The sequence below is a fragment of the Neophocaena asiaeorientalis genome, unplaced genomic scaffold (genome assembly GCF_003031525.2).
Source record: "Neophocaena asiaeorientalis asiaeorientalis breed wild unplaced genomic scaffold, Neophocaena_asiaeorientalis_V1.1 scaffold105, whole genome shotgun sequence".
NCBI lineage: Eukaryota > Metazoa > Chordata > Mammalia > Artiodactyla > Phocoenidae > Neophocaena > Neophocaena asiaeorientalis.
In genome coordinates this window covers 3,458,007-3,469,785 of record NW_020172162.1, presented here as the reverse complement: position 1 = coordinate 3,469,785, position 11,779 = coordinate 3,458,007, and the positions used below count along the sequence as shown (strand labels likewise).

Genomic DNA, 11,779 nt, shown 5'->3' with positions numbered 1-11,779 from the left:
CGGGTTTGGAGGACCTGAATCCCAAATACCTCGGGCAGAGAGAGAGCCGGGCCGGGGTGTGAACGCACAGTCCAGCGGCCTTTCCGCGTCCACTTATGTTACAAAGCCGGTCTAAGGTGCCTTTTGGCTACTTTCATTTTCCCCGGGTGGGTCGAGGGGACCTCCCGTGACCAAGAGGTTAAGCTGCTTCTCCTGGTTGCTCGCGGACAGTGAGGAAGGACCAAGTGTGGGATGTAGGTGCTTTCTCGCCACCTTCTCCCTCAGGCCTTAGAGGCATGGCCCGCGCACAGCTCCTGTTCCTGGCAACCCACCCAACCCTACCCCACGCCTGGGCTCCCAACCTGTGAAGCCTGTTGCACTTATGCCTCTGGGGAACTTCTCCAGGCTGTCACTCACTGCTCCGCACCACATACAAATCACACACTACATGTGTACACATGACACACTGCATACCGTTTACGCCTATGTTATCACATATGTACACAAATGCAGGAAAAAAAACGTTCAGGCAGCAAAAAGCTTACGAAACATAATCACATTTACACAAGACCTGGACTCACCCGCATACACATAATCACACAGACATGCACACATTCCTGCATACCCAGGCACACATCAAACGTGCACCACTCTTGAAGTGCAAAAGCACGTGCCCTTGGGCACCCACATACTGGCTCCTTCAGAAATGCCAGATCGGACAGCGGGGACTAGAGGGAACAATCCGGGGAGGAGTCATGGACTTTGGCCCTGAGACCCGGGCCTCCTTTGGGGATCCTCACCCGGGCAGGTGCCCCCAGCTTCTCGCGGGGCCTGTGAGGGGCTCACACCCTTCACCTCACAGGCACTGCACCAGAGCTGGGGCCTCTGCAGGCAGCCACACCGATCAGGCCAGAGCCCGTGGCGAACACTGGACAGCGGGACTCACCCCAGCACCAGACATACGCTCATGAGCCTCCTTAAGGGAGTGGCCGAGCTGGCCTCCGGTGGCCTGGCCCGCTATGGGGCTGGGTAGTGGGATGGACAGGGAAGGAGGGGATCAGACATGACTGACCCGCACCCACCCAGGTCAGGCATCCCCGCGACCCCCGGGGAGGATGGCATAGGAGGTGGGGGCAGGTAGTGATAATCTCCATCTGTAAGGCCAGCGAGAGCGAGAGAGCCTTCTGCCCAGCCCCAGATTTACATAAACGTGGATCCCTGCTTCGGTGGAGATCTGGAAAGGGTGCTTGCAGAGAGGGTGACATTCTACAATCCTAATTAGTGATTTTTGTCCCCTTGTTACTGGGCTCAGCATCTCATGCAAATGAACTCTTCATTCCAGCCACATTACCCCAGCTCCAGAATTAACTGACTCTTATCTTTAATGATATGCCACTGAAGTTCTCTGAGCCGGCTAGCTTTTTATCTTGATTACTCTAATCAATAAGAAATGATAGAGTAGAATTATAAACTCTATTGGCTTTTAAATGTTGCCGACAAGCCCTCTAGATGCCATTCCCGTTCATTGTTATTTATTAAAATGATCCTCAGCCTAACAGTGGATGCAAATAGAGAGGCGAACAAGGATTAGCCTTGGGAGGAGTCCCAGTCGTTTCTGACACCTTCACCCCCTACTCCCCAGGGAAGAGTCATCTCTGTTTGGGCTTGAGAAAATGGAAACATATTAAAAAAAAAAACTCTAAAAGAAAATTGCTCTTTTGGAGGCACAAAAGAAACAAACAAACAAAAAACAAATTAAGAAATACCAAATTTGCCACTTCATCCAGATAGTTTTAAATTAGAAGCTTTGAAAAAGGTACTTTGAGACACAGAGCCTCATGCTCTGGGAATGAATCAAATCTGTTATCTTTCTCTCTCCCTCCCCCCACTCCCTACCTACTGACCCCGCCCACATACTTTTGCATAGCAATATCAATAAACTTTTGTATATGTAAGTATGTATGACTTCAGACAGAACTCAGGAAATGCAATTTCCCCCACTTAGTTCTCTTGGGAGGAAAATGGGGCTTGCATCTCTTCCTGTCTGCAGACGAAACCTTTAACTCCAGCTAGATGGCGGGTGGTGGTTGGCCAAGGTGTCAAAAGCACCTTGAATAGGAAGTTTTTGGGTTCCTAGATGTCCAGCATCAGGTGGGTTGAGACATCTCTCCCGCCTCAAGCAGCCCATCGCCCACACCCCTCTAAGGTCCAGGACCTCACGACTCTCCCGGTTGCACCTCCATCACAGGCCCAATTTGCGCAGCACTCTTCTACTCATTGAGAGTGAAAAAAAATGTTTATATGTGAGAAACATCCCTCTTCACCCTCGATCCGCGTATTAACCCCCTCACTCCCAAACCTCCGCTCTAAATTTGGTCCTGGGTGGGATGTCCTAGGAGGACAAGGGGCTGCTAAGAACACCAGCCATCATCACTCATTAGATCATGTACAAATTTACTAGCTTTCCTTTACATCCCCCCAAACCCATGAAAAGCCTATTCTGCACCAGTTACTTTGTCACGAGTGGGATTCAGGTTCTGAGGCACAGGGAACCTTCGCCTAGCTCTCGTGACCCTCCTCCCCCTCCGTGCTTTGGTTGGGTTCTCAAGATCGGTGTCATCCAAAGCTCCGAAAACGCTCGAGCAGTAGGCACACACACGCACCACAAACTCGGCCTGCCCCTGCCCAGCAACCCCGCAGGGCGCAGCACCGCTGTCCCGACGCGTTTACGCACAACCCTACTCGCCCGCCGCAGGGAGACCGATCCCCAAGTAGCTGCGCGGCCCCTCCAGCCCCCGTAGCTGCGAATTCTGTCCTCTCCCCCTACCCCCATTCTCCGCACAGCCCCAGGCGCTGCGCTGCACCGTGCCCTGGCCCCGCCAGCAGGGGAAACTGCGCGCTCAGTCTCGCAAAGGCGCATCCGGCCATTGAGCTGGTAACCAGCAACCGGCAACGGCGGACGCTCCCGCGAGGGGCGGCGCGCGGGAAGCGAAAGGGGCTGGAACACAAACTCAGGTCCTCCAAGGCCACGGTCGATCTGTGCAAGAAGCTGGAAATCCGCCGGCAGGCTAAGCCTTTTTTTTTTTTTTTCTTTTAATGACACGTGGGGGAGGGAAGGGCTGAATGTATCAAAATCATGTAAAATTTCTGTTCTTAGCAACATCCTTGTTATTAGGGATGATGACTAAACCGCCAGGATTATTCTGGACTGTAAGTTATCAAGAGCCCACTAATTTCACATTAAAGCCCATTGACTGCAACGGCGTGATTGAAGGGTTTTTAACAATTAACATAATCAGAAAATGAGCTGAGATAATTTTTATTCAACTCATTACTTTTTAATCATGTATTTCTTTTAATTAATATCTTCTCCGTGAACATAACACAAAGCGGAGCCCCAATGCTGGCCCAAGCCAGCCTGCGGGACTGAATTTGACACAACCAAACATTTCACCAGCCGCACTCATTGTATCTCTATTGTGGTATTCGTGAAACAGAAAAATCTTGTCCAAAAGTCACCATGTTGTTTTGAAACACAATTTAAAGAGGGGGAGGGGGACTTGGAGCGCACAAGCCATACGCTTTCAAAATTCGATTTGACTTGTACATTTGGGCGCTGCTCTTGGTTTGCAGCCAGAGGGATACAAACGAGAAGGAAGAAACAGGAGGAAAAACAAGAAGCGCTTTTGGAGATGAACGTCCCATAGCGGGTTCGAAGAGAAATGGGCTTTGGCCGCTCATGCTTGCTACCCAGGCCATCTGAGGGAAGCTTTGAAGGCATAGAGCTTGGAAGCAGCGCGCCTGCCTTTGGCCTCGCCTAGTTTCCGCCGGCTGCCTGGCCCTGGCCCTGACTGTCAGGGCTGAGGTGTTCAGCCTCGGCTCCCCCATCCTACTCCACCTCCTGGGCTCAGACCCATGGGGTTAAATCCCTCTGCTCCTCAGGCCAAAAGGAAAGTGGGCAGAACCTGTGGGCCTTTTCGGTTAGGATATGGGACCGCCCAGGTATCTGCATTGCAGTCTTGGTGTCTTAACGCCACTGGTCCCCAACGCTTCCTGGTAATCCCAACCCAGAAGACTTTATCTAACTCAAATGCCTCAAAGGGGGCAGAGAACCGGCATTTTGGTGGCAGATTGGAGGGAGCCTCCCCCCTTGGCAGGCTCCCTCCTTATTCGGATAACTGCAGCACAGGGGCACACCTTGCCTGTGGCCTGACCACCAAGTCTCCAACATCTCCAAAAAAAGGGCTCTTTCTGGACTAATATCTCCTGCCCTGTGGGAGCTGCGTCAGCCTCAGAAAAAAGAAACAAAGCCGACCCCTGGTGGAAGAAAATAAAAGTTAAGAATATAAGGAAGGCTTGGGAGAGCCTCTTGCCCAAACATCTGTACATGGGAGAGGGAGGGAGGAAAGGAAGGAAGAGAGAGTGGGAAAGGATAAATAAGGAAAAAGAAAATTGGAAGAGGCAGAAAACAGGAGAGATCACATGGCAGCAGGTGGAATTCAGGTGGAGAGAACTGGGAAGAATGAGACAGACAGCAAATCCTTTTGGGCCCTTGGGTCAAGTATGCATCCTCAATGCTTGTGGCCTGACTAGTCTCACCCATCAGGCAAGGACCTCTGTTTTCTTCTCTCTCTGCAGTGGAAGTCTGGAAGTTCTATGGTTACAGAGGACAGATGGAGGTCTCTGTTGGACACTGGCAGCCACTGCCTGCCTGTCTCAGAGAGTATTCAGATCCCAGAATCTTCCTTCTCTTTACTCTAAACAAAGTTCTGCCTCCCACTATCCTAACCTCTCAGTCTTAGGTAAGTGATAGTAACTAAGGCAAAAATCCAACCTATCCAAGGGGGATAATAGCTTAGAATGCAAGCCCCATTCCTCTCTGGTATTTCTTTATCGCTGAATTTTAATGAGGAACATCTAGGGCACAAGATTTGTGCCCAAGGGATGGTGGTATTTCAGGCACTAGAGCAAACCAGCGAAGGGAGAATCACTGTACCAAAGCCTCTGCAATGTCCAGAGCCAGTTAGAAGAAAGAAAAGGTAACATCAAAGATAAAGATCCCGGGCTTCCCTGGTGGCGCAGTGGTTGAGAGTCTGCCTGTCGATGCAGGGGACACGGGTTCGTGCCCCGGTCCGGGAAGATCCCACATGCCGCGGAGTGGCTAGGCCCGTGAGCCATGGCCGCTGAGCCTGCGCGTCCTGAGCCTGTGCTCCACAACGGGGGAGGCCACAGCAGTGAGAGGCCCGCATACCGCAAAAAAGAAAAAAAAAAAAAAAGATAAAGATCCCACTGAGGAGCAAGTCATTGTTTACTTGGAGTGAACACTTCAGGTTAATTAAGGAAGTGCAAAGGGTTGCATCTGTGTTCTCGAGCTCTTTTAAAATAAAGCCTTTCTGGATTCTGCTATCAAAATGTGCCTCTGTGTTGCTTCCTCCTCATCTTTCTACTTCATCTTCCATGCTCTTCTATGTGTCCTGATATTATAAGGGATTTCTTTCATACACCCTATCACTCCTGCATCTATGACATCTCAGAATCATTTTCCTCTTGAAAGTCCATCCTGCCTCCCCATCATCCATTTACCCAGAACTTTGCCTTGGGTGAATTCCCAGGAAATATTTGTTGAATTTTTAACTATCTTCTGAGATTAGGAGTTTGGGCTTATAAACCAGGCCTAGGAGCAGGGTGATTCTGGACTGGCCTTTTTCTTTTTAAAATTTATTTATTTATTTATTTATTTTTGGCTGCATTGGGTCTTCGTTGCTGACTGTGGGCTTTCTCTAGTTGCAGCGAGCGGGGTCACTCTTCATTGTGGTGCGTGGGCTTCTCATTGCAGTGGCTTCTCTTGTTGCGGAGCACGGGCTCTAGGTGCGCGGGCTTCAGTAGTTGTGGCATGCGGGCTTCAGCAGTTGTGGCTCGCAGGCTCTAGAGTGCAGGCTCAGTAGTTGTGGTTCATGGGCTTAGTCGCTCCGTGGCATGTGGGATCTTCCCAGACCAGGGCTCGAACCCGTGTGCCCTGCATTGGCAGGCGGATTCTTAACCACTGCGCCACCAGGGAAGCCCCTGGGCTGGCCTTTCTGGAATCTGGTGTGAACCACAACCACTCTTTGGCAACTGAGAACAACCCCTGCTGAGGGGTGTGATGAAGATGCTGTCAAAGGCTGTTTTGAGTGTATAATAGGAAGAAAAACCTACATGGTATGCCTATGACTCTCCAATGCAAGTGCTAAACATGGGGGAGAGGGAGATGGGGGCAGGCAGACACACAGAGAGCACAGTTGTCCTGAAATCTGCTTTAAGAAAAGCAGGTCAGGAGGATCAGTTTGGCACCCTGGACAGAGGGCAAATTGCTTCTCTTGACAAAAATTAATGAAATAGTTGTAGCACATATTTGCCAAAGAAACAGGCTGCCAAAGAAACAGGGAAATATTAATAAGAGGTGAGTACATGTTCTCATGAGAACAGACAGCACTGTGTCCCACAAAGTTTCGTCAGTGACAGCATATGCTTCTTTTGCACTTTCTCCACTTTGCCTCCCTGGTAGAGCCATCATTGCCTTGAGCCTTGACCCAAATCTGACCCAAACGATGACTCAGGCTTGAGATAAGGGATGCCAAGTCAACAAAGAGAGCCCTGACAAACGAATCATAATTCCTGTGGCCACCTTGGAGCAAGAGTTAGAGTTGTGGTGACCCCACTTTGGAACAGGGCACCCTCCTCAGACCACCCCATCTCTTTGTTAAAACTTTCATGAATTCTTGTCAGATGCATCCTGTTCATCAGAGCCTATGACACACTTAGCACATCCTAGTATTGGAACCACCGTTCTGAAAATAGCCAGAATGTCTCATGGCTGCTCTGGCTAACTTCAAAGATGATTTATTTTTTTTCCTACTTGGACTGAGTCTAAACAGTATGAAGCAAAGAGAAGAATGTACAATTATTAAAGCACTTTAAGTTTTGAGACAGCCAAACTGCACAATTCAGGTCAGAATATACACTTATAAAGACTGAATTATTTGAATTGTGTAGTCCACTCTCTGTCACCAGATGATCATATGATTTTGCTTTACTTTGCTCTCTGTAGATACAAGCTTGCTCTTTAGAAGAAGCTTCTTGGGCATTCTCAGGGTATGTGAGAAGAAATTAGTACCTCGAATTGTTTGTTGGGACGCCATCATCCCTTTGGTGAAAACTGAAAATCTACTTATACTATGTCTATATTTAAAAAACCCACAAATTAATATTCAGTGGAAAATAGCAAACTTGAATAAAATGTCACATTATATAGCATGTCACACTTTTTTTCATAGCTTTTATTGTGAAAATTTTCCACTATACACAAAAGTACAGTAATTCCCTATGAATCCATCACCCAACTCCAATAAGCATCACACTTGCCTTCTTGTTTTCTGTCTCCCTCTTGGTTTGGCTAGGGTAGTTTGAAGTGAATGCCAGATATTAAGTGTCATTCTACCCTTAAATATTTCATTATATAACTTAAAAAATGACATGTCACAATGGCTATATCACACCTAATGAAAAATAATAATTCTCTAGTATCATATAATATCCAGTTCATATTAAAATTTCTCTAATCATCTAAAAGAAATTTTTTTATAGTCCGTTTATTTGAATCAGGATCCAAAGAAGGTACACTTGTCTTTGACTGTACAGCTCTTAAATCTTTTAAAAATGTTTTTTGGTTTGTTTGTGTTATGGCTTTTGAGTCTTTTCAAATCTTTTACTATAGTCACTCCTTTCTTCTGTGCTTTCTTTTCACATGACATTGACTTTTTTTTTTTAAGAAATCAGGTCAGTTGTCCTGAGGAACGTCCCACATTCGGAATTTGCCTGCTTGCTTCCTCATGGCATCATTTAGCAGAAATTTTATGTGTCGATGAAGCAGAGGTTTAACTTGATTTTCTATCTTCTGCATTTCCTGAAAACTAGAAATAAGATCTAAAAATTTGAATAAGTTCAGGTTCTTTTTTCTCTTCCATTTTCGGAGCAAGAATACACTAGAGGTGAATTTCATATTGCACAGAATCAGGAGGCCCACAATGTCTTGTTTTGGTTTGAGTGAAGCTCAGGTTGATCAATGGGTTCAGGTGATGTCACTCCCTCATTATAAAGTTCCCATCACCCTCTGACTTTGAATCAGGCATTCATTAGGGGAAGTACATCATCCTTTTCAAAGCATATTTTCAAGTAAATTATTTCTTTTTACCAGTGATACATATCATTTTCCTTATTTTATAGAGGAGTGACAAAGAAGTCACTTTGGGGGCCACACAGTGACTTTGGGGCACACACATAACCAAAATTCAAATCTTCTGATTCCTGACTCCAAATCCTTTTGTATGCAAGAAACATGACAGACAATAATGCTTCCTGGTGTCCTGCCATTTGGAATCAAAGGAGTATTTAAAAACTGGACTCATAGATTCAGTGTTTTGACTTAAAAATCGTAATTGAGAATTAATCAGTTTGGATCACTCTGGTCTGGATTACCAGATACAAGAAACTTGATTTGCTTGCTTATTAACATCTAAAAACCCACACCCCATCTTCCTCGTTTGAGTCAAACTTTTGTTTGCATAGTTTTGTACAGATAAACCAAAGAGGAGACACTCCTCTTACTCATCAGAAATATTCTGGTCCCCAGCACTGGGCTGTTTACAACAAGGGTTGTTTGTGTTCAGCTAAAAGTATCAGAAATGCCAATTCCAGGGCCTTAAACAAATAAGATTTTTTTTTTTTCACACAACAAGAAGGCCAGAAGTTAGCAGCTGCTTTAGTGGCTTGATGATGACAGAGCAGATGTTAGCTCTCAGTCTTTTCCATGTGGTCTCAAGATGGCTGCTGCATGTCCAACCATTATGTCTGCATTCAAGACAGAAGAAGGGGGCTCAAGAAAAGGCTATGACAGCCACATCTATTCCTGTCAATTGGGAAAACATCCTTTATCAGAAACCTCCTAGCAGTTTTCTTTTGGGTCAGAACTGGGTCATATGGCATCCTGAACTGCTAGAGAGCTGGGAAAGCAGTATTTGGCTTCAATCCTCTCTAGTAGAGGCAGCAAGAGAGATGGGGGTTGGGCATAAATGAAATGCTGATCCACCTACACCAAGCCCACCCCTCTGTGTTCTTTGACACACACGATCTCCTACATTTTCATGAAACCAAGCTTCTCAGCCATTCATTCTGCAGAATAAATGCTAAGGAATAAGAATATCCTTATTCCTGACTTCTTTGACCACAGGGATGGTAATCAGACAAAGATTGGCTCCAACCTCCAGGAGGGAATGCATACCTTGGGTGCTAAGGTAGACGAAGTTGAATTTTACTAGTCTTTGGATTCCATGGTTTGTTTAAAGCTATTCGACTGGGTTGGAGTGAGAGTGAGAAACAGTGAAAGATCTGCAGAACACAAAATGTAAGCCAGGGTATCATCAAAAAGGCTACAAACAACAAATGTTAGCAAGGATGTGTAGAAAAGGGAATCCTTGTACACTGTTGGTAGGAATGTAAATTGGTGCAGCCACTATGGAAAACAGTATGGCACTTCCTCAAAAAACTAAAAATGGAAGTACCATATGATCCAGCAATTCCACTCCTGGGTATATATTTGTAAAAAATGAAAACACAAATTTGAAAGGATACACGCACCCCAGTGTTCACAGCAGAACTATTTATAATAGTCAAGGCATGGAGCAACCCAAGTGCCCACCAACAGACAACCGAGAAAATTCCCTGGCAGTCCAGGGCTTAAGACTCCATGCTTCCAATGCAGGGGATGCAGGTTCGATCTCTGGTCGGGGAACTAAGATCCCATGTGCTGGGTGGTGCAACCAAAAACTAATAAAAAAAATTAAAACATAGATGACTGAATTAAGAAGATGGAATATTACTCAGCCATAAAAAATGAAATACTGAGAGGGAAGACAGCAGAAGCAAAAAGAACTACAATCCTGCAGCCTGTGGAACAAAAACCACATTCACAGAAAGATAGACAAGATGAAAAGGCAGAGGGCTATGTATCAGATGAAGGAACAAGATAAAATCCCAGAAAAACAACTAAATGATGTGGAGATAGGCAACCTTCCAGAAAAAGAATTCAGAATAATGATAGTGAAGATGATCCAGGACCATGGAAAAACAACGGAGGCAAAGATCAAGAAGATGCAAGAAATGTTTAACAAAGACCTAGAAGAATTAAAGAACAAACAAACAGAGATGAACAATACAATAACTGAAATGAAAACTACACTTGAAGGAATCAATAGCAGAGTATCTGAGGCAGAAGAACGGATAAGTGACCTGGAAGACAGAATGGTGGAATTTACTGCTGTGGAACAGAATAAAGAAAAAAGAATGAAAAGAAATGAAGACAGCCAAAGAGACCTCTGGGACAACATTAAATGCAACAACATTCACATTATAGGGGTCCCAGAAGGAGAAGAGAGAGAGAAAGGACCTGAGAAGATATTTGAAGAGATTATAGTCAAACACTTCCCTAATATGGGAAATGAAATAGCCATCCAAGTCCAGGAAGCGCAGCGAGTCCCATACAGGATAAAATCAAGGAGAAACACGCCGAGACATATACTAATCAAATTGGCAAAAATTAAAGACAAAGAAAAATTATTGAAAGCAGCAGGGGAAAAACAACAAATAACACACAAGGGAACTCCCATAAGGGTAACAGCTGATTTCTCAGCAGAAACTCTACAAGCCAGAAGGGAGTGGCATGATATACTTAAAGTGATGAAAGGGAAGAACCTACAACCAAGATTACTCTACCCAGCAAGGATCTCATTCAGATTCGATGGAGAAATCAAAAGCTTTACAGACAAGCAAAAGCTAAGAGAATTCAGCACCACCAAACCAACTCTACAACAAATGCTAAAGGAACTTCTCTAAGTGGGAAACACAAGAGAAGAAAAGGACTTACAAAAACAGACCTAAAACAATTAAGAAAATGGTCAGAGTAACATACATATCGATAATTACCTTAAACGTGAATGGATTAAATGCTCCAACCAAAAGACACAGGCTTGTTGAATGGATACTAAAACAAGACCCATATATATGCTGTCTACAAGAGACCCATTTCAGACCTAGGGAAATATAGATACTGAAAGTGATGGGATGGAAAAAGATACTCCATGCAAATGGAAATCAAAAGAAAACTGGAGTAGCAATACTCATATCAGATAAAATAGACTTTAAAATAAACAATGTTACAAGAGACAAGGACGGACACTACATAATGATCAAGTGATCAATCCAAGAAGATGTAACAATTATAAATATATATGCACCCAACACAGAAGCACCTCAATACATAAGGTAACTGCTAACAGCTGTAAAACAGGAAATCGACAGTAACACAATAATAGTGGGGGACTTTAACACCTCACTTACACCAATGGACAGATCATCCAAAATGAAACTAAATAAGGAAACAGAAGCTTTAAATGACACAATAGACCAGATAGATTTAATTGATATTTATAGGACATTCCATCCAAAAACAGAAGACTACACTTTCTTCTCAAGTGCGCATGGAACATTTTCCAGGAAAGATCACAACTTGGGTAAGAAATCAAGCCTCAGTAAATTTAAGAAAACTGAAATCATATCAAGCATCTTTTCAGACCACAACGCTATGAGACTAGAAATCATTTACAAGGAAAAAAACGTAAAAAACACAAACACATGGAAGCTAAACAATACATCACTAAATAACCAAGAGATCACTGAAGAAATCAAAGAGGAAATCAAAAAATACCTA

The 11,779-nt window shown here is 44.8% G+C and overlaps 1 protein-coding gene across 1 annotated transcript in view; it reads left to right on the top strand.

Annotated features, from left to right (window-relative positions):
* Window positions 1-1,042: 1,042 nt before the first annotated feature.
* The window catches only part of LOC112406547 (uncharacterized protein C10orf95-like), a 41,581-nt gene continuing 30,844 nt past the window's right edge, over window positions 1,043-11,779 (top strand). Inside the window, exons 1-2 of the mRNA XM_024755412.1 lie at window positions 1,043-1,106; window positions 2,589-3,042. Of these exons, the coding sequence (XP_024611180.1) occupies window positions 1,043-1,106; window positions 2,589-3,042 (518 nt within the window). The remainder of the gene's footprint in view (window positions 1,107-2,588; window positions 3,043-11,779) is intronic.